This window comes from Mesoplodon bidens (assembly GCF_964165515.1).
Source record: "Mesoplodon bidens genome assembly, chromosome: X".
In the NCBI taxonomy this organism is placed as follows: Eukaryota; Metazoa; Chordata; class Mammalia; order Artiodactyla; family Ziphiidae; genus Mesoplodon; species Mesoplodon bidens.
The window spans coordinates 121,968,204-121,992,050 of NC_138163.1; the positions used below are offsets into that span (position 1 = coordinate 121,968,204).

Below are 23,847 nucleotides of genomic sequence, written 5' to 3' on the forward strand. Positions count from 1 at the left end.
AATTTCCCGTGTAACACATGCAGCTTACTTCTCAACTCAGAGCTATAGCAAAGCATCACGTTGTATATTTTAAATATATAAAATTTTTATTTGTCAATTATACCTCAATAAAGCTGGTGGGCGGAGAAAGCAATGGTATTTTTATGATAATAATGCACTGCCAGCTAACTGTTTTCCTGTTCACTACTCTCCCAGACCAGTCCAGAAGCGGCTGCCATTCTGCAAGGTGGCCACACGAGGGCGACCCTAAGAAGGTGTGCCTGCTGGGAGTGGGCTGTCCCCTCTGGCCAGGGAGTCCTGTCAGATGAGGGCCAGCACAGAGGACCTACCACAAGTGGGTAGACAGGAAGCCTCACTGAGAAGGTGGCATTCAAGCAAAGATTTGAAGGAAGTGGGAGCACGAACCATGCAGATCACTTGGAGAAGTTTTCCAAGGCAAAGAGAACCCCGAGTACAAATGCTGTAAGGAAGAGTGTCTCGTGCTCTAGGAATAGGAAGGAGGCGAGCATGGCTGGAACAGAGGGGAGATAAAGGCAGCGTCATAAGAGGCCTCGGGGCCATTTCAAGTAATTTGGCTTTTATTCTATGTGAGATGGGACGCTGATAACGGGTTCTGAGCAAAGGAGGGGCATGAGATGGCTGTAGGACATCTTAAAATGGCTGTGATATTATATTTAGAATAGACCAAAGGGGGATAAGTTCAGAAGGAGGGAGGCAAGTGAGGAGGCTATTACAGGGGCTCGGGGAGAGACGGTGAGGGCACAATCAAGGGGAGCAACTCCTTATAAATTCCATCTCCCGTGCTCAACAAACAGCTTAGAGACATGCTTAAAACCATGAGATTAGAGGTGCTCACCACGCAAGGGAGTGAAGGGGGCATCGGAAGACGTGCAGCAGCAGCCCGCCCTCCCATGGCAGGTCACCGCCAGCCTGCACTCGGGCTCTGCCATTCTCGTCAACGTCTTCAGGCTTTTACTACATGTGGATGTACCTCTACACACTATACAGAAGTGTTCTGCATGCTTTTGAACTCTATTTATATGATATCATCCTCCACATATTTTTCCAAGTTGTTTTTTCCCACACACACAACCTATTATTTGTGAACTTCATCCACGTTAATACATGTCACTCATTGTTCGCCACTGTCTGGCATGCCCTTGGGTGAACATGACACATTTTGATGCATTCTCCTTTGGAGGGCCACATAGGTTATTCCCTTTTGCTGCTATTATAAACAACACTGCTGTAAGCATTCTCACATGGGCCTCCTCATGTGAGACTTCTCTAGGGCACTGCTTCCCCAACTATGTTAGACTCACCTGGAGGGCTTAATAAAACAGATTTCTGAGCCCCACGTCCAGGGTTTGTGAACAACAGGTCTAAGGTGAGGCCCAAGATTTTGCATTTCTAACAAGTTTCCCTGGGACTCTGTTGCTAATAATCACCGGACCACACTTTGAGTAACAGCATTAGTGCACATGTCAAGAGCTCAAGTGACATTCACAGACATGCATGCCCATAGTTGGCTTTCCTAGGTGTTGCCCAATTGTGCAGCAAGTGGGTGAACCGATGTACACTTCCACCAGCAGTATGTGCCCCTGTCGCCAACATTTGGTGCTGTTAGATTTTTAATTTGTGCCAATCTGACCTTTAATAATTTTTTAACTTATCATCGTAGTTATAATTATGTACCTAATACATGTAAATAAAAGAAACTCAAGACTTTACATCCCAGGATTAATTAAAGCATTTCAAAGCTTTTCTAACAGCTTCCAAATTCTCCCCAGCTACCTGCTCATTTTTCCCATCAATCCTAGTAATAAATAAAACAAAAATCAGTAAGAACGTTATGAAAGAAAAGTGGAAGCTTGTTCCTTTTCATGGCCAACATCACTGCAGTTTTATTTACTGTAGTTCCTTTTTTTTTAACTTAATGGTTATATAAAGCTTTTTAAAAAAAACTTATAAGGTACAGAGAATGAGGAAAATTGGACATATGGGTAGGGAAACAAACTTCCTTCACCAACATACCTGGTCACTGCTGGGAGGAAATAAAGAATGCCCTACTCTTAAGTCAGTCATGGAAAAGTTCCGTCCATTTTGTAGCACATTAACAAGGAGACAAGGAACCGGTACTCACGGATCTGGTTGGTGGATGCACTGTAGAAGGCATTGACAGTTGTTGGATTTGTAAACCACCTGTAGAAAGAGAAACCACCACCACCAAGTGATCATCATTATCCAGGCAGGAGGGCAGTGAAACACATACAAAGTGGCGGGATTTATTAGCAAATAACCAGGGAACAATGGGGAAGCTCGACACACAGGGAAATTATCACCTCAGTTTAGGGTTATTGCTCTGCTCAATGAACAATCTCATCCTAAACTGAACATGCCTGGTTATTCACTGTTACTAACGTAATGTAAAAAAGCACCAGGGCTTCTGAAACAGCTTTAATGAAATATTCTAGAACCTAAAGGGATCTCCCCACAGATGGAAACACAGCCACAAGCTGATGTTTGCCTGGCCCTGTTCAATGGGTCCATGGGACAGCTGAGTTTTCTATGCTGCATCACCTCTGACCTGTCCATTAAAGGTTTGAAATTGGTGACAACATAGAAGTCCATGTAAAGAGAGATAATAAAGCACAACCACGGTACCTAGAGGGTCTGCCTGCTCCAGTAGAAAGTTTACTGATTTAAGCACCAAAAGATCTAATGGCTCAGGCTTCCCTGGTGGCGCAGTGGTTGAGAGTCCGCCTGCCGATGCTGGGGACATGGGTTCGTGCCCCAGTCCGGGAGGATCCCACATGCCGTGGAGCGGCTGGGCCCGTGAGCCATGGCCGCTGAGCCTGCACGTCCGGAGCCTATGCTCCGCAACGGGAGAGGCCACAACAGTGAGAGGCCCGCGTACCGCAAAAAAAAAAAAAATCTAATGGCTCATCCTGCCTCTATCACTAACTAGCCGGGTTGTGGTGAAAAAGTGGCCTATCTTCAGTTTCAGCTATAAAAGTAAGGTATGGCATTAAGATACCTTGGGAGTACCTTCCAGCTATGAAGAGTCTACATTGCATTTTAAATGCACAGGAAGTTACTTAGATCAGACTCAGCGAATTTCTTCTGTAAACAGATGGCAAACATTTAGTCATTTCATGGACCAACAGGAAAAATCAAGGACGCTATATAGGTACTTCTATAGCGAGAGAAACTTTTCTATAAAATTTTATTGATGAAAGTCAAAATATAATAATCTAGAACAGGGCTTCCCTGGTGGCGCAGTGGTTAAGAATCCGCCTGACGATGCAGGGGACACGGGTTCAAGCCCTGGTCCAGGAAGATCCCGCATGCCGTGGAGCAAGTAAGCCCGTGTTCCACAACTACTGAGCCTGCGCTCTACAGCCTGCGAACCACAACTACTGAAGCCAGCACGCCTAGAGCCCGTGCTCCGCAACAAGAGAAACCACCGCAATGAGAAGCTCCAACACCACAATGAAGAGTAGCCCCCCCGCTCACCACAACTAGAGAAAACCCGCGCGTAGCAACAAAGACCCAATGGCAGCCAAAAATAAATAAAAAAATAATAAAGTTCCCTTAAAAAAATAATAATCGAGTACAATATTTGGTAATACAGGCCTATTAATGAGAAGAATGAAATTCCTTAGGGGCAGGAGAACATTATGCTTTGAGGTTCAAAGTTAGTGCTTCCTACCATCAAATCAACCACAGACATTTATCTCTAAAGATCACTCTTAGCTCATGGGCTGTACAAAACCAGGCAGCAGGCAAGATTTAGCCCTCAAGCCATAGTTTGCTGACCCCTGACTTAGATGCCTGTGAGTTTCAGGCACTGCCCTTTATGATTAAAACCAAGCATTTGTCTTAAGCTAAACTGCTCAAAATAAACTTCTATAAATCCCTTTTCAGAACAATCATTTTACCAATTTTACCAATTCTAATAGAATTATGTCAGACTAATAATTTATGTCAGACTAACATGAAACTGGTAAGAAATCCAAGTGTGGATTCTAGTTGGTCCACCCATACCTTCTCCCCTTATAAAGAAGTCCATGACTGTCATCCTATTATTATCACTAGTAGTAGCAGCAGCAGCAGCTAACATTCACAGAGCACTTACCACATCCTACTCACTTTCTTTCTTTTTTTTTTTTTTTTTTTTCCCCAGTACACGGGTCTCTCACCGGAGCACAGGCTCCGGACGCGCAGGCCCAGCGGCCATGGCCCACGGGCCCAGCCGCTCCGCGGCATGTGGGATCCTCCCGGACCGGGGCACGAACACGTGTCCCCTGCATCGGCAGGCGGACTCTCAACCACTGCGTCACCAGGGAAGCCCCTACTCACTTTGTATCATAGGTTTTCCCCATAGAAACTACAGGATTAGCCTATCTCACAGGAGAGGACAATGAGACTTACAAGCATTATATACTCGCACAAAGTCTAGTCTGTCTGACTTCAGTTCTCTTAAGCATTATATTATACTGGAGACATCACTGGAAATCAAAAAAGAGTGCCTCCTCTTGTCAAAGCTGAAACCTGTACTCACTTCCATAAAATGTATAGTCTTTTCCTTCAAATTTAGGATGAGTATTTCAATAAACCCTAATGTTTGACACACATTTACTGGCTGGCTTACTTTTCTGAGGAGAAAAGTACAGGGAAAGCACTTTTATTGCCCTAATGTCACTACCGGTAGTAGGTAATATTATGCGCCCCCCCAAAAAAATGTCCATGACCTACTCCCTGGATCCTGTGAATATGTTATATTACATGGCAAAAAGGGCTTTGCAGATGGAATTAAGGTCAAGGAGCTTAAACTAGAGCAATTATCCTAGATTATCCCAGGTTGGCCCAATCTAATCACATGAGTCCTTAAAAGTGGGGATCCTTCTCTGGCTGGAATCCTGGAGATGCAACAGGGGAGAAAGTCAGAAGAGATGTTGCAGAACGGGAAGTCAGAGAGATTCCAAGGGTGGGAAGGATTTGACATGCTGTGGCTGGCTGTGACATGCAGCAGCCACATGCAAGGAGTGGGGAGAGAGTCCTCTAGGAGCTAAGAGTGGCTCCCAGCTGACAGCCAGCAAAGAAGTAGGAACCTCAGTTCTACGATGAGAATCGAAGAGGATTCTTCCCAGAGGCCCCTGCTAAGAGCCCAGCCAGCTGTCACCTTGACTTCAGCCTTCTGAAAACCGCAGCTGAGAGCCCAGCCAAGCCATCCCACATTTCTGACCTACAGAACCGTGAAGGAATACATTCGTGTTGCTCTGAGCTGCCAATAAGGCTGTGGTGATTCATTACAGCAGCAACGGAAAACTAACACACAAAGAACCCAGCATTTGTTATGTCTGCTCTCTGGGTCAAGAGGGGAGAATCCAGGTGCCTCTCAACATGGCTTCTAAATGACATTGGACTGAACCACAATATGTACCAAAGATGATGTGTGTTCCTAGAGCTCATCTCTTCTCTTCCCATCCCTCCCAACTCCCCTCCCTTTAGCAAAGAATAAACTTTCAAAACATTAGGCTAAGAGCCATGTAGGAACAATGTTTCTAACTTCTGACGGACAAAGGCAGACAAAACAAAGAAATCAAACAACCAGATGGAGCCTGATGGGGCCTCTGAAGCTTCAGCAAGAATTCCTAAAACATCTTATACAAGATGCATGATCTCACCTTTCCTGACTTCTCAGAGCTCCTGCTGGCTCTAGGACACGTTTGGAGCCCTGATTATACCCAGAGCTGATATTAAGTAGCTGCACTAACAGAGCCTACCACTCGTGGATGCTATTATTTCTTCTGATTGGACAGTTCCCACACCAAGCCAGCCATTAAATATCTTGTACATCTCCCTGATTATATCTGAGTTTATTATATATTTAGTTTTACTATTCTCTAAGCTAAGCCTACCTGTGTTAGTTTTAATACGTGTTTGTAATTTTTTTTACACTCCTCCCATTAAGAAGTGGACTCTAAATTCCTCTCCCCTTGATTATGGGCTAGTCTTGGTGACTCACTTCTAAAGCATAAAATGCAGTGGAAATGACACCACGTGACTTCCAATGCTAGGCAATTAAAGGCAATACAAGCTCCCCCTGGGTAAACACATGTACACCCTCCCTCCTTCTTTTTCAGGAAACTTGCTCTTCAAAGTTTCTGGCTCAATCAGCATGCCATAAAGAAGCCCAGTACACATGGAGAGGCCATAGTAGGCCTTCCAGGCAGCAGCCAGCACCAACCACTAGACTAGGAGAGGAGGCCTCCCATGTGACTCCAGTCCCAGCCACTATCTGACTGCAACTACATGCAACACCATGAGCAAGAACCACCAGAACCATGAGAGAAAAATGAATAATTACTGTTGCTTTAATCCTCTAACTTTGGGGGTGGTTCATTATTACACAGCTCATTACAGCAAGAGATAACTGAAACACTGAAAAGCTGGCTGTCCACAGATTAAGTCCTACCCAATGGGTTGAATTTTCCCAGAAAAATGTTTTATTTGCCCAACACAATGGCTTTTAAAAGTACCGAACTGGAATTCCTTTAAATGAGGCATACAATCACTAGTTCTCCATGGTCTCCACCACTCCCTATCATTTACACTTGTCTAGGTCAACATCTGTTACCTGATTGGGCCGTGGAGGCATATGAGTTTGCACAACTTACCTCCCAACAAGATTTTAAGTTCCTTATGGGCTAAGACTATTGCCCAAGTGGTATATGCTGAGCAAAAATTCATTTAATCTATTTAAATGAATGTATTGCTATGTATACATCTACTTAGATAAACAGTGTCATTCAAGTGCTTTAAATTCTTTTTATTATGTCTTTAGGGTGTTCCTGCAGTCTGTGTTTGGGAAAGGATTTAGTAGATAAGGTAGGAAGAGGTCTCGTGTAAATTTCAAAAATATATGGAGATTGGGCTTCCGTGGTGGCGCAGTGGTTGAGAGTCCTCCTGCCAATGCAGGGGACACGGGTTCGTGCCCTGGTCCGGGAAGATCCCACATGCCGCGGAGCGGCTGGGCCCATGAGCCATGGCCGCTGAGCCTGCACGTCTGGAGCCTGTGCTCCGCAACGGGAGAGGCCACAACAGTGAGAGGCCCGCGTACCGAAAAAAAAAAATATATATATATATACGGAGATGAAATTATACTGGACAATGGATACATAAAAAGAGTGTGATGATGAAATGCAATCTAAAGCAAAAGACACTGATACCCTGATTTCTTTGGACCATATAAAATAGATATACATCAGGCTAAAGTTTTACATTTTACCTATTAACTCTTAAAGATAGTCTAGGGAATATGGAATGGAAAAACCATAGAGTATTTATTGATTTATTTCACATATCCTATAGATTGTATCCATCCCATTCCATGCTGTAGATAATTCTGGGCAGGACTATAATTTGTATAGACATTTGATGTATTTTTACATATTTTTCAGAAGATAGAGAAAAAAATCCAGACATGTTTGGTCACAGTAGAATGAGAGTGAGTTAATAGGGAGGCTGGCTTAAAATCATTTCTGTCAAAGAAAGAGGATCCTGAGGGAAAGAAATTACTTTTGACTCAGGCTGAGCAGTGAAGTAAATCCTCTATTTTTAAGCAAGCTGATGAAGTGACAATTCTGAGAACCAACCCCTAAATATGTACCTTCAGGGATGACTACCCAATTAATTTCATTCTTGCTGACATTTCCCATCGTGTTAGAAACTTCTTAATGCACATTAGTGCAGCTAAAATGGATTCCATGAGAATGAAACATAAAGGGTGTTTATCTCCTATACCCACAAAGAAGCAAAATGTTATTTCAGGGCTTTATGGAAATATAACCAGGATGTGCTGTTCAAAGAGAACTAGTGTAGTGGAGCTACTCCAGAATCATCCTCATTCGATTAACTCATGAATTTTCAGACCTAAAAGATGTCAATTAAAGTCGATGGGTATCATAAAGCTAAAATTCCCCACAGTGCCTGAAAAAGGACCCACCTGAAATCTCTTCTAAAAAATGAGTGTCACATCACTTTACCATGCAAAGAGAATCTTAAATTTCCTAACACTGTTTTCCCTGATATAGACATACGGTCTGAGGAATTACTAGCACTGCACTGATTTTCATTCTAGGAGAACTCTTCCAGAAATATTAACCAATTTAACGTCCTTGTGAAAGAGGTATTTGTTTTCATTGACAGAGAAGAAAAAGACACAAGTCACACAGTTTGCTTAAGCCCACAGTCAGCCAGCACTTTTCCAAGGCATAAATATTAGAAATAGTCAAGGCCATTAGAATCCTACAGCCCATCAGTATTTTAGGATGATGTTAAAAATGACACATTTAGGAGCTTTTCAATTAGCAACCCAGGCCTTGCTATACACCCAAATGAATAATGACATTCTGAAATTAAAGAATTAACTTGGCAGTGTCTCCAATATAGAAGAAGCCCTGAGAAGACCCTGAAAGTTCACAAAAATACTGGTGCGAAGTTTTAACTTTTCACAAGTTGCAAAGACAAGAGTTTGAACTTATCTGAAGTAGACCTGAAAGGGCAGGATGATTTACATATTACATGTAGATGCTCACTGAGATACTGGAAACTATTTGAAGTCGTGAGATTTGAGAAACTGGTTTTAGAACCCTAAATCTAAAATTTCTATTGAGTAATTTAGGGTGGGAATGAAACAGGCGAGATGGACTGAGAGATACCGTGACGAGAGGAGAACATCAAGGACAGTGGAGCCGGTGGCTTCACGTCAGCTCTCTGTCATTTTTCCAAAGAAGTCCGAAAGCCTTCTGCTCTCTTCCTTTGTGCCTTGGAGGGGAGTCACGGATAGCCCAGGGGAATGGCTCAGCTTTAGGCCTACTCCTGAAGGTCAAACACTTTTAACTTACTCTGTAGGCGCATAGTGTAAGAAGATTTGAAGGGCAGAGAGCAGGATGGCTAGATGGGACCCATGGCTAAGAGGGAGAGGCGGTAATCACAGCTTAAGCCAAGGGAGGGTAAAGGGCCTAGAGTTTTTCTAGAGGCCAGAACAGAGGAGGGAGTTGGAAGAGGGAGTAACGAGAGACCCATAGAGCATTAAAAGAGCCAGCCAAAGATCTGGAGACCAGAATATCAGACAAGCTTAAAACGTGGGCCATGAAAAAAAAAAGGGGCCATGGAAGTCAGGCTTCCAGCTATGACACTATGAAAAGGTCACAAATTCTTTCCACAAAAGCCAAGTATACCTTTCCCCTGGCTGGCAGCTTGGAGGCCACACGACGCCTGGAGTTACTGTAAAAGACGTGAACCAGCAGGAGTTTGTCAGAGCTCTGGCAGCCTTCCTCAGAAAGTCCGGGAGCTGCAAGTCCCTGAATGGGTGGACACTGTCAAGCCGGCCAAGCACAAAGAGCTCGCTCCCTATGATGAGAACTGATTCTACACACGAGCTGCCTGCACAGCACCTGTACCTCCAGGGCGGCGCTGGGGTTGGATCCATGACCAAGATCTATGCGGGGCGTCAGAGAAATGGTGTCATGCCCAGCCACTTCAGCAGAGGCTCCAAGAGAGTGGCCCGTCGGGTCCTCCAAGCCCTGGAGGGGCTGAGAATGGTGGAAAAGGACCAAGATGGGGGCCACAAACTGATACCTCAGGGACAGAGAGATCTGGGCAGAATCGCTGGACAGGTGGCAGCTGCCAACAAGAAGCATTAGAACAAAAGATGCTGGGTTAATAAATTGCCTCATTTGTAAAAAAAAAAAAAAAAAAAAAAGTATAAAAATGGACAAAACTGTCAACAAACAACCATTTTAGGGCCCTGGGAATTGATCAAAGGCAAACAACACATTGAAAAATGTTTAATTTTGAAAAACTGCTACAACTTAAGAGGAAGTAGAACAGGAGTCTATGGCCTTCTTGCCTGGGACTACTAGCATCCCTCTCAGCTCAATCAGCAAGAACTTATTTTATTAGGATAGGGCTGGCTGGAAAACCAGCAGCTTTGCTGCCAAAGGGGGTGAACTCACTTGGGGTGGGGGTAAAAACTTGCAACTATGCCAGCTGAAAGTGATAAACCTGGTAGAAAACAAACGAGGAAAACCCACAGCTTTGTGAGCCTGAAGTTACAGTTCCCACTGGGGAAAGTGACAGATCAGCCAGAAATTTAAAAGGGAGACAGTGGAACTGAAAGAGTCATAGAAGGGTGAGATCAGCTCTCCATACATCCCTGGCTGACTGGGAAACTAGGCATGTGTACAGGGGAGACCCAAGAGAGCCCAGTAGAAAGTAAACTCCAAGGGTGACTGGGAAGGGCTGGTGACTTTGAATGCACACCCAAGCCCCACGCAGATCAACTGGCAGAGGGCAGAAGCCCTACAGGTTCAAAGGGTCTGAGCACAAGCTCTGCCCTGATCCATGGCTGACGACTAAGCTATGCAGACTCAGGGACAACCTCCATGAAGTGAGGCTAAAAAATAAAAATGAGAATTTAAAAAATGAGTAGAGACATCTATGGCCACATACTATAGCAGGGACAGATTCTACAGTGTTAGTCCAGGAAAGTTACTTTTAAAAAAGCCTCAGAAAAATAAATCAGAATCCACAGTTGCTACAATACATTATCCTAAATGTCATTTTCAACAACGACAAAAAATGATGCTGGAAGAAAAAGTGTAAAGAAAAGCAATCAATAAAAAGTGACTCTGAGTGAACCCATATGTTGGATTTAACAGACAAAGACTTGAAAGCAGCAACTGTAAATTAGTTCAAAGAATTAAAATAAACTGTATTCAAACAATTAATGGAAAATATGATGACAATGACAACAGAGTCGTAACAAAGAAGTAGAAACTATTAAAAAAAAACAAATGGAACTTCAGGAGTTGAAAAGTGCAATAATCAAAATGAAAATTGTATTGATGAGTCACCAGCAAATTTGAGAATACAGAAGAAAGAACTGGTGAATCTGAAGATGGATCAATAGAAACAATCCAATCCGGAGAAGAGAGAGAAAACAACCTTGGAGAATTGGGTCATAGCAGAGCAGAGTAATACCAGCAGGCAGAACAGAAAGTAATCTAAACCTGAGCTGAAGAATTTCTCAGTTGTAAGCCTCTTGTTCATTTTGTAAAATGGGGGTAATAAATAGTACCTACACCTCACAGAATTGACTAGAGGATAAAATGAATTAAAATATGTAAGTCACTTCCTGGAACATTATAAACACATCATACTTTTTAGTTGCTATCATCATCATCATTCACACTTTGCTAGGGAAGAAAATCATGACTGGCCCTGACCCCAATAGTTCCTAGTGAAACTTCCCTACCTGTAGGAAAAGTTCCTACCGCTTGCTGAGAAGAGGGATACAAATCATAACTGCTACTGAAGGAAAATAACAGAGCTATCAGTTCTTTGACACGCATTACCTCAACAAAGATCCTATAGTTACTTCATAATCACAGGCCTACCTCGGAGATTGTAGGTTCAGTTCCAGACCACCATAATAAAGCAAATATCACAAATTGTTTGGTCTCCCAGGCATATAAAAGTTATCTTTATACTATATGGTAGTCTGTTAAGTGTGCAATGGCATTATATCTAAAAAAATGTATATACCTTAATTTTAAAATACTTTATCTCTAAAAAATGCTAACCATCATCTGACAACACAGTGTTGCCACAAACCTTCAATTTGTAAAAAACGCACTGTCTGCAAAGTTCAATACAGCCAAGTGCAATAAAATGAGGTATGCCCGTATACAATTACTTCTACATTTGTAATCATACTTTACTTTTTAAATATTTGGTTTTTAAGATATTCAAAAGTTTCTGCCTGAGTGTGAAATTCTAGAGAAATTTGCTTATATATATATTCATAACATGATCTAGAAATGATTTGAACATTTGCATCTTAATAAGCCTTCTTTTTATATGTGTTGATGCTAGGAGTAGGGTAGTCATAATTAGATTGAACAACTGATTCATATAATATCAGAAATAAGAGTTGCCAAAACATAACACAAATGTTGCCAAACAAAAATAACTGGCAAGCCAGCTACTCTGACTTGACGGGAATTACAAAGTTTGATCTAAAGAAACTCCACTTCCCACCAACATATTTATCTATTTCACTTTTTTTTCTTTCTTTCTTTCTTTTTTTAATTTTTCTTACTCACTCTGTTTTTGGAACAGCTTTTCTCAGCCAGAAGAAATCAGTCTGTGCTAAATACTTTCGGGTTTGCAGGACGTTGCCGAAGTAGTCAGATTCTGAAAACTTGATCTGAATAAAACAAACCACAACCATCACTGTTCTAAGTGCAGATAAAAGATGGCTCTGAAAAAAAAGACTTCAGCGCACAAATGAGCGTGCAGCGGAGACGCTGCACTCCTCACATCATCTCTCAGCCATCACCAGTTAACCCAGTCTTCACAAAGCCATGAAATTTAATCTCAGTGATTTTCTTTTAAAATCAAAAGCCTAAAAATCAATATGGTCATTTCTGGATGACAGTAAAAAACGAGAAGCTGCGGTAATTTACAATGCATTTCATTTGCTTTATAACTGAAAAATCTACCTTAGCCTTTACAGAACATATTATCTTAGGTTTGAAATTTCTTCGCCCACATGAGTCCTTGATCTTTTCTAAAAACGTGTACTTTATTTATTTGTCACATAGGTTCTTCTAATAACATTCAGTTTATTCAGCTGAAACCTCGTTTAGTTCACAGATGATGATTTAGTCAAATGTTAAAATCTAATTTACTGTCATCAGTATTTGTTCATGAAGGAAAAAAAAATGAAAGTGATTCAGACTTATTTTCTACCCTAAGCACAATGGAGTCAGTAGAATAGTTTGATCATTAATTGAAATTATCTATCAACGGTCAAAAAATGCTCTGGTCACTGAAGATTCATGAAATTACAGAGGCAAAGCATAGATTATAGCTCGCGTGGACAAAAAGGAAGTTGATGGCTCACAACAATGTTGCCTATTAAAATAGGGAGAAAGACATAATTGATTCTTGAGTTCCTTTTCTTTTTTTTGGAAGGAGAATGGCAGACAGTTTTAATTCTATAGGCACTCTATCTACAAAAGTAGCAGTACTTAACCTAAATATTGTAAATAATATCCATGTAACAGTAAAAGCAGTGGTTTGTAGTGATCCCTAATGCTCTGGTTTTAAAATATACTACTGTGGCAAATAAAATAAGAAAAATACACATTTGAATAAGCAAATAACCAAGAGCAATCATATTCTTATTAGCTGTAATATTTTTGTAAATTTAAGCTATGATACTCTTTTAAAAGCAAAAATTAAAATATGGCAAATGAAGGTATATGAGACCCACAGGCATCACATTACAGATATGAATGAATATACACAACCTGACAGTTACAGACTTGACAGCAGCCTATTCGTTGGCCAGTGTCTAGCTCAGGTTTATCTCTTCCCTAACATATCATGGGTACTCATTTTGTCTGCAGAGTAACTTCTGTTAATGACTCATCTTAGCAATCTTTCCAGGGGACCAGGCCAAAATATAAAGAAAAGAATAAAATAACTAATGGCACAGAAAGAAAGGCAGGAATGAAGGTATCAATTCCTGGCATCTTTGGTGTTCTACCTGGCCAACAAGTTACAGAGATAAGACTTCAAACTGTCCCTCCCTCACTCCTCTTAGGGGAGGTGGCTGATGAATAAATCGTGATATAATCACATAATGGAAAACCACACAGAAGTCTAAACAAATGGTCTGTATGTGTGAACATGAAATAATCTCAAAAGCAATGCTGAGTAAATAAGACAAGTTGTATGTATCAGAGAATTTAAAATTTTAAAACTTATAAAACAATACTACATGCTGTTTATGGGCACATACCTATGCAGCAGAAGCATAAAGAAATGCATGGGAATGAGAAACACTGAATTCAGGAGAGCGTATCTAGGGAAGGAGATAGGCAGGGAAGAAGGACATTAGGTCAAGGAGGACTACACAAAGAATTTCCAATGTAACTGCTTTATTCATTTAAAATGTGTGTGTACATGCATACAGCTAATATGGCAATATGTTTAATATTTGTTAAAGCTAGAGGTGTTCAAAATACGATTTTACATACTTTTCTGATGTTTGACATGCTCCACAATAAAAAGAAATCTTACAATCGATTGTATTTTAGATAGATGTTTATACTCAGCCTCAGAAGAAACAGAGTAAGCTCCTTGTTTTAAGAAGCAACCCTAACTAGCGATTCTAATGCGTTCCCGGATCACACAGTTTAAAGATGTGTCCAGTGTGCAACCTTTTTTCAGCTTTTGTTCCGAAGACAGCTCTGCCAGAACTTTCAGAATATGATTGTAACTGACAGAAAATTCAGATACGTTCTTGGGTTCAGAGCGTGCCCCGGAAAATTCTCCCAAAGGAATTCCCTTCAAAAATATTAACTTTTTTTTAGACGCAGACGTGGAGAATGGACTTGAGGACACAGGGAGGTTTAAGTGTAAGCTGGGACGAAGTGAGAGAGTGACATGGACATATATACACTACCAAACGTAAAATAGATAGCTAGTGGGAAGCAGCCGCATAGCACAGGGAGATCAGCTCGGTGCTTTGTGACCACCTAGAGGGGTGGGATAGGGAGGGTGGGAGGGAGATGCAAGAGGGAGGAGATATGGGGATATCTGTATACGTATAGCTGATTCACTTTGTTATACAGCAGAGACTAACACTCCGTTGTAAAGCAATTATACTCCAAAAAAGATGTTAAAAAAATATTAACTTTTTTTGTACTATCAATGGGGTCAGTTGTTACTTTCAGAAGAGTCTGCTAATAGTGGTGCTTTCCTGTTCCATTCGAAAACAAAAACTTGACATTCGGGTTGTTCTACAGACATTAAATGGAAAACCACCCAAAAATTTCCTAAAGAAGAAGAGTTCCAAGTCTAAAAATACTTTACATAAATATGGTCCTACCATAGCCATGAAAATGGTCATGGGGAGCAAAACTCAGAGGCAAGTGATTACAAATTTGCCAACATCTTACCTATGTTTAGAAGGATAAATTTTAAATTGTTTTAATTATTAAACTGAGCATATTTTCTATTTCTTAGCCTGGTTCAGTTAATCTATTTCATTTATTTAAGGGACATCACAGGTAACAGGGGACAATTTTTACTTTTTCCTGTAAGACAGGTTAAGTGTTTGGGAGTAAGGAAGGGCCAACCGCTGTTATTCCCATATGACAGATGGGAAACAACGATGGAGAGATTATGGAACCTGGCCAAGTCACACAGTCCAAATCATTAGGCTCCTACTTCAGTGTTATTTTCATTGGTCCTAATAAGAAAACTGGTGATTCAACAAAGAGAGTGCAAGGAAGGAGGAGGAGAAGGTAAGAATTACGAGTGGGAGGAGAAGCAGTGATTAAATAAATCAAGGTACAGTTTACTTAATATCAGACAGCTGTTAAAATAATGGTAATGAAGGCTATGGAGGACAAGGACAAAACAATATGTTAACTGTAAAGGTCAGTATACAAAATTATATATGAGCATCAATTACAGCTATACAAAAATAGAAAGATAAAATTATACACTAAAACAGAAGTACATACTATTATGTTCAAGTACCAACATTCAGGGACTTTTTCATTCCTTTTCTCTCTTTTTCAAATTTTCCACCATGTGATAATACTTTGATAATTTCAAATATTTCAATAGGGCCTTGAGTGAGAAAAAACTATGAAACCTAGCAACCATTGGGAAAGTTCTGCTTGTTGTAGAGATAGCAACAAGAATGAATGTGCATGAATATTTTAGAACCACTTGTAATCTTCAAAAAAAAATGTTTAAACTGTGAAAGCGACAATAATTGGCTCAAAAGTCTCTTGTCCTTTCAGTTACTGGTGAAAATCTAGGTCAAGTTGATAATGACTTTCAATCAACTCCGCCTCCTGACTTTTCAATTGAGTGACCTTTGGGGAATTAATTGGGGCTCCCATGTCATTTCCTAAGAATAGCTGTCCAGATCATAAAATTTAGGGGAATCTGACTTTCTCTTTGTGGAAATCCTATCCTAGATGCCTAGCACAAACGCAACAGACTAAATGGAAGAATAAAGCTATTACCCTCCCCAAAGGTGAGGAACACATAATAAGGGCAGAACAAGGAAATGTGTTCAGCTTCTCTGTAGGACCAGTAAATACAAGTTGATAAGATACTACATAAGCCAATAGGAAGTATAGATTCTAGCACACTTTTTAAGCTAAATCCACTTAAACATACTCAGCGATATATCCAAATACCTCTAAGAAAGATTTTATTTTAGGCACCCAAAGAACTCTGAATACTTAATGTAATCCAGACTTTAGAATTATGTTTTCCCTTATTTAAATAGCAAAGTCGGAGTTCCCTGGTGGCGCAGTGGTTGGGAGTCTGCCTGCCAGTGCGGGGGAGGGGGGCGTTCCGGGCCTGGTCCAGGAGGATCTCACGTGCGGAGATCCTCACGCGCAGAGGAGCTGAGCCCATGCACCACAACTACTGAGCCTGCGCTCTAGAGCCCGTGAGCCACAGCTACTGAGGGCCGCTCGCCTGGAGCTCGTGCTCTGCAACAAGTGACACTGCCACGGCGAGAGGCCAGCGCACCTCAACGAACAGTCGCTGGCTACAACTGGAGGGGCCCCGCGCGCGGCGGCGAAGACCCAACGCAGCCAAAAATTAAAACAAAAAAAGTATTTAAATAAAATAAATATATAAATAGCAAAGTAATACACAAGATTGCTGTGTTTAGATGGCTTCGCCGTAAGTAGTATGTATGTATACATATATACACACCTACATACGGAGTGGTGTTCAAACTGTTTAACAACCTAAGTATACAGAACACTGTGGAAGACACAGCTCCCCCAGGCATTCACATAAGGGTGACTCTGAGGGAGTACCAACTGGCACCAACCAGGAACCAGATGAGACCAGGTGCCCTGCTGCCACCACCGGGGGTAAGCGGAGGTCTTGGTCTGCTGCGGCCAGTGGAACATGAAGATGGGACTTCGTGTCCCACCTTCGTGTGCGGGAGTTACGGAGGACTGGCTAGAAGGCCGGTGGGCATCAGTGCACCTCCCTCCAGTGCCCACTCTTGCTCTCCATGGTCATGGGGGGCCAGAGATCACTTGAGAGAACTGGCGGCAATGTTTCATTTTGTTTTTACCAAGTAGTACAGAATTATTTCAGTATTTTAACACCCTGTTTTTCTGGAGCATTCCACCTAACTATCACCTCACTCTTGCACAGTGGCAGCAGCACTCTCTGTCATTTATGCGGACAAACAACATAAACACACATAAACACACAAGTGTTCCACGAGCAAGAGCAGACCAAGACCCGCCCCAAAGAATATTATGTGGGTTCACACATTATCTACATATCTCCATGTGCATATTTATGTTGATGTATGTATCACTCACCAGAAACATTGATCTTTTCTGAAAAATTACCCACATCCAGTTCTCCTAAGTAAATGGAGGCCAGGTGTGATTCCGACTTTAGCTCCTACTGCAATTTTCCATTGGTTTTGGCAATGAGTGACGTGCCTAATGGGGTCAAGTATTTACCTACTGTCTCTCACATACATGCCCGCCCTTGTACTCCGTTCTATAATATAATGCTAGGCTGTGAATCTGAAAACCATGTTTCCCAGGCTCCACTGCGGTCGGCTTCCTGCCAATAGGAGGCACTGGCGGAAATCAGCAGGTGGCAGGAGGGGAAAGGATGCTGTATTTTTTCTCTTTCATTCCCTCTCTCTCCTCTTTCTTCTTCTGACAATGACTCTGGAAGAATCGTCAGTCCCTGTTCCACAGCCCCAGCTCCGCTCTGGAGTGGCAGTTCCTCATCTGCTCTCGAAAGCAATGGTACCACCACCTCCTCCCTTTTGTGTCCCTAGACACAGGGGTGGTAACTGCTTCCTAAAAAAGTTATTAATCTCTGCTTTACCTCGCCTTCCTGATTTTTGCCTCCCAACCTATTTCCTGTATTATATCTCCTCTCTTTGAAATACCTGATGCGGTTTGGTTTTCCTGGCTGATACAGAAATCTTCCCAAAATTGGTATCAACTCACTCTTGCATCTGTCTCCATCAAACAAAGAGCAGTGAAGGTACACCTTAAAAGGTTTGTCTGAACGTGGACTGATGCCTATCTTTTTAGGCTAACTAATAGGCTTTCCTGCATGCTACTGGGGGCTCAGATAAAGGGCACATCCTTTTTCTTGTTCTTTTCAAAGACTACAGAAAGACTGTTGTGTTCAGCAATATTTTGCTGGTTATCTCAGTTTACCCTGTCATCCTAAGAGAAAAAAAATTTTTTTTCTAATTCTTTGTATCTGCCTCTTAAGTTCTTTTCCATTTGCTCTTATCTCCATAAGAGCCCAACTTGAGTTTTCAGCCTTTCCCTTGACCTTCATCTAATCCATTCCCCAATCTCTATCCTCTTTCCTTTTGTGTTTGTACCTGATGAATCACACCTTCACTTGCATCCAATAAAGTAAGCTGTTTTTCATTTGTAACAGCCTGTCATGCTCAGAGCTTGTATTACCAGAAATTTCTCAGAAGCCCAACAGTAGTCCTTATCTACATATTCCTCAAAACTGAAAACACACTCCCCGTGTGTATCAGCAACACTTTAGTCCTTTTGCTATTAACCTCGGTGACACTATTACTGTCACAACAAGCATCCTGTACCTATTTTCCGGTTGGGTTTTATTCATTTTCTCTATCGGTTTCTGATCATGAATGTACTTTTACTTCATGTATTTGGAGTTTTTTCACTGTCTGTCTTTTTTAAGCTGTTAGAAACTCTTGGGTGTAATTGTGTCTGCTTCGGCAATGAGTTGGGTGAAAGCCATTTCTTCACAAAAGTACTTAAAAATTTTGGTATATAATGGCTTCAGTTCAGGCCCTGGAGACATGAGGAAATACACCTAACACTGCATCCTGTTCGGCGTCTGGTTTCTTTTCACAAAAGATACTACATTTATTGAATCCTTAAATTGGGGGCATTCACTTTAAACAGCAGCAGACTGCCAACAAAACTTGATCAACTAAACACCGTGAGTGAGCCCTGAATGCTATCTTATTTGATTAAGGCCTGAGACTGTTCCATCTGTATAGCCTCTTAAATCAATTTCAGGCACATGGATAGTGCATGTGTTCATTTCCAAACCAAAATAATTTACTATCATAAGTCAAAAATTGAAGAAGCCATAACTAATACTTAACAGTGTGCTTACTCTGTGCCAGGGTCAGTTCTACATACTTTAAGTATGTTAACTTATCTGATCCTCATAGCAGCCCTATAAGGGAGGGATTATTACTATCTCCATTTTGATATGAAGAAACTGAGGCACAGAGAGGTGGCATAACCTACCCTAGGTTGCACAGCTAGGAAATGGCAGAATGGGGATTTAATTCCAGACACTTTGATTCCAGGGTCCATGTTCATAACCACTACACCAAACTGCCTCTCAAATTCTCACCCGCATTCTTCAAGTATCTGCCAATCACATGTAATTATCCAGGTTCTACTGCTGAGGTACTTTGTGCCCTGGTGATGCCCTTCTTAGCAGCAATAGCACTCATACTGATGAACAAAGTTATAGCTATCATTTATGGGGAGACGACTTATGTGCCACACATTATGCTAGGTGCTTTTACATTTATATAATCTCATTTAATCTTCTCAAAAATACTAAGACTTGGTTATTATTATCTCCAGTATCCAGATAATCAAAGGAATGCTAACTGAAGTTAAATAACCTGCAGAAGATCAAACAACTAGCAAGTTGAAGAGGCAGAATCACTTCTTCGTCACCTAACAGTATGACCTCCCTTCTCTTCACTCATCCCATCCCAACCAGCTCTGGGAAAGCAGTTCCCACCCACTCTTCACCTCACTCCTCTGTTCCTCCAGCAGAGCTGCCTGACAAGAACCCTGCAAAACCCCTTCTCTGATTACAAGTAGAGCTTCCTGGGCCCAGATTTCAGTCCTGGCTCTGACGCTTGGCATGGCACTGAGGAAATCACCTAACTTCTTTGAGTCCCTATGTCCTTTTCTGCGAGATGGGGATAAACACCATCTATTTCACAGGATCAGTGTGGGGCTTAAAAGATAATGTACATGAACGTGGCAAATGTGTCAGTATCTTTAATTATCATGCTAATAGTGAGATTTTTTCAGGATCAAAACAATGTATAATAAGATGGGCTGTCTGAGCTTTGGGATACTGTGAAGCACAACTATTTTCCTCCACAGCAACTGGATCAATACTTTGGAAGGCTATATCTTGGAGCCCAACTGAGAAACTTTCTAATTAATGCTTTCACTCACTTTTGAATAATCTTATAAAATTCCAATGTTCATCTATAAAGCTAGGATTGCTTACAGATATGCAACTTATTAAATCACAGTTTCAGGAAAGAGCTATACCTCAGAACCACTGTTATTCAGTGAATTCCAAAAAACTACTTTTTCCAGGAAATCTAGTGAATGATAAAAACAGGGGTTTTTGTGAGGAAGAAAAGTTCTTTACCAGAACTATCTGTAGGAAGGAAAATAACAGTGGTTATGATTAGAAAGGCCTGTAATGAATGTATCTACTGGAAAATATATGTCCCAAAATACTGCAATAAAAAAGAATTACTATTCCTCCATCAGTAACTTACTGCAAATATACAATCCAACTCACAATAAATTATAGAGTCATATGTATATGCACTTAGTTTGCCAAAACACTCATAAAGTTTAATGAAGTTAACTTCCAACAGGCAAGATTTATTACTGGTCATTTAATATGAATGAAGCACATAAAGACTGTTTAACAACAAACATCACACATTCACCATTAGAACATGCTCACTAATTGTAAAATACTCAATTTGCTTAATTCTTTCCTTTATGATCAAAGTAGACCAAATCCAAGTCCATTTGCTTTATGGTACCCACTCAGCTACACATTCTTTCTGACACTTCCTTTATTTTGAATCTGCTCTACATCTTGTGATATGCCTGACATAATGAGGCTGATATCTAGCCAAGGAATGAATCAAAAGTTGGTGCTTTTTGGCACCACCAGATTTAGCTGCCTGGACTTGGGTTAGCTGAAAGGCCGAGGCCAGTAAAACTTGCCTGAAAAAAAATACAGTAAATTTAGCACTTACTGCCTTGAGGTCTTCATTAACATGAGTATCATTCATTATAAATTCAGGATAGCCAACTTTTGCCAAAACAGCTCTTGCCTATAAAAAGGAAAAAGAAAAATGATGTCAGAGTTTCAGCACTTAAGTCATTAATAATCAAAGGACACAGGAATGCAGCCTTCATCTGAAAACTCCGTTTACTGAATATCTACTATATGTAACCGACTGTGAAGGGCAAAAAAAAATCTAAGTGAGTCCCTGCCCTCAGCATACTAAAAGCACAGTGAATGTAGCAAATAAGTATATAATACAAGATAAATAAAGGTTTAGATATAGACAATATTGTCTATAAATAATTTTATTTATAGACAATATTGTTATCAAAGTCCATAGCAGAGATTATTTTCTCATGGGGAAAATGCTTAATGGAGAAGGTGACCAAACTGAGTCTTAGAGAATGGATGGGATTTCAAAATGCAGAGCTGAGAGGAAGGACATTCCAGGAGAGCAAACAGCAGGGGCAAAGTCAGGGAGATGAAAAACAAAGAGCACATCAGAGAGATGGTGAGTAGTTTCCTGTAGCTGGAGAAGAAAGCACAAGGGGTGGACACAGAAAACAATGCAAGAAAGCCAGCTTTGGCCACATCACAGGGATTCCTGAATGCCATGCTAAGAGTCTATATTTTCTTTTACAGACAAGAGAGAACTAAATATTTTTAGCAGGAATAAAATGAGATGAGTCACCCTCCAGCTAAATTATCTGTGCAACTCCGTGAATGATGGCCAGGATACCAGAAAAATTGGAGGTAGGGAGTCCAGACTACTTTAAGATGCATCACAACCATCCTTTTGATAGACATACTACTTATTCCCTGTTTTACAGTTTATAGGCAATGGATAAAGGAAAAATAGGCACATACAAGGAGCCTCCACAGCAGGGACTGGCAAACTATGGCCTATGAGCCAAATCTACTCTCTGCCCCGGCTCCCAACCCCAAATCTGTTTCTATAAATAAAGTTTCATTGGAACACAGCCACGCCCATTCATTTACATGTAATCTATGGCTGCTTTTGCACTACAACAGCAGAGTTAAATAGTTGGGACAGAAACCCTTTGGCTCACAAAGCCTCAAATATTTACTCTCTAGCACTTTAAAGAAAAGGTTTGCCAACCCTTGCTCTCAAGAAACTTTGTCTCTCTCCTCTCCCCAGATTCAGGGTTTCACAAAAACAAAAGAACAGCTTACTCAAAGAGTAAGCACAGTGTCAGGCCTCTGCCCAGATCCCCTGGGATCCCTTTTATCACCTCAGCATATCCCTCCCCAGCATCTGTGTTATTTTTCCTTTCTAATGGCCAGCACCTGAGACTGAAGGCCTGCCCTAGGGGTACTAGGACACCTTGCCTGCACTCAAAACAGTTTCCTCCTGGGAGTTTATCTGCCGTGGGCCCCTTCTCCACTGCCATCCCAGCAGCCCTCAGCCAATGACTGCCTGTAGCAGGAATGCGAAAGTCCAGCTCCTTTGCTTCAATTCAGGACACAATGTGAGGTATAATTTGCCCTCTGGAGATCCCCACAGGATCAGGCTATCTGAGACTTCCCCTGAAATGGCACCCTGGTCCGTCTCTCACCCTTCCCAGTCCGGCTTCCCTCATTCCCTCGCTGGTTTCTCCTGGGAGCACTTGCTGAATAAATCATACATCGTCTGCGCACAAATCCTCGTCTCCAGCTCTGCCTCAAGCAGTCCCAACAGAAGACACCAGGCAACCCCAAACACATCGGTTTTATTCCAGCAAAGCAAAAACCAGTGACCTTTGTACACTGCTCTTAGTAATGAGTTTTTTCCTCAGTCCCTTCCAATTTTCCTCACTCAAGAAATAAATAGGATAAGATAGTATGTTTTCCTTATCTGCCCTGAGATAATTCAAATATTAAATATCAGCAGAAACTTGAAACTCAAGACTCAGAGAGGATTTTACAAGTGCCGCAGGACACAGTCATAATGGGTTTTGCTGTTCCAGAGCCTCAAATATAGCACAGATCAAATTTTGCCTTCAAAACCCTGTGAGTTACACTGAAAGCCTGATATGACCCAAAGAGCGGATAACCAGAGGTTACAACTCGCCCCCAACACCAAACAATACATCATATGTCTACAGGTTACCTCGTTCCGAGATTGTTTTGTTACTTCCCTCGTATTTAATTCTTCACTATACTTAGCTCGCCACAAGTCATATACATAATAACTATAACAAAGAGCTCCAGATAGTCTCAAAAAAAAGAAAGAAATATACAAGTTGAGTCATCCACAATTGTTTTCTGAACCCTGGTCTTTCCGGAGCATGCTGGTGAATCATGGATTGTTTTTCAAACCTCACACTCTGGGACCCCCACTGCACTATAGAGCTGCACAGAGTATATTACCTTCTGCACTGTATATGCAGGTCACTGAATCCTTTTTTATTATTTACTTAGCAACACCATGACTTGAAGAGAGCCAGAATGATGATACAAAGAATCTCTATTCATCTAAGAACACAAAGATAAATAATACTAGTAGCAACACTGCCAACATCTGAAAAGAATACTCTCCTTCCCCAAAAATGTGCTGTGTTGTTATGCCTCTATTCAAACCCAAATGCTCCTTCTGCCAGACAGTCT

The 23,847-nt window shown here is 41.3% G+C and overlaps 1 protein-coding gene and 1 pseudogene across 2 annotated transcripts in view; one reads left to right on the plus strand and one right to left on the minus strand.

The window, feature by feature from the left end:
* The window catches only part of PHEX (phosphate regulating endopeptidase X-linked), a 197,016-nt gene that overhangs the window by 45,090 nt on the left and 128,079 nt on the right, over window positions 1-23,847 (minus strand). The window contains exons 13-15 of the mRNA XM_081221774.1: window positions 21,209-21,286; window positions 12,177-12,280; window positions 2,144-2,202 (exon numbers count right to left, since the gene is read on the minus strand). Coding sequence (XP_081077900.1) covers window positions 2,144-2,202; window positions 12,177-12,280; window positions 21,209-21,286 — 241 coding nt within the window. The remainder of the gene's footprint in view (window positions 1-2,143; window positions 2,203-12,176; window positions 12,281-21,208; window positions 21,287-23,847) is intronic.
* On the plus strand, window positions 8,975-9,766 carry LOC308608844 (small ribosomal subunit protein eS19-like; annotated as a pseudogene). Its single transcript has 2 exons — window positions 8,975-8,994; window positions 9,239-9,766. The product of its transcript is annotated as a small ribosomal subunit protein eS19-like (transcript).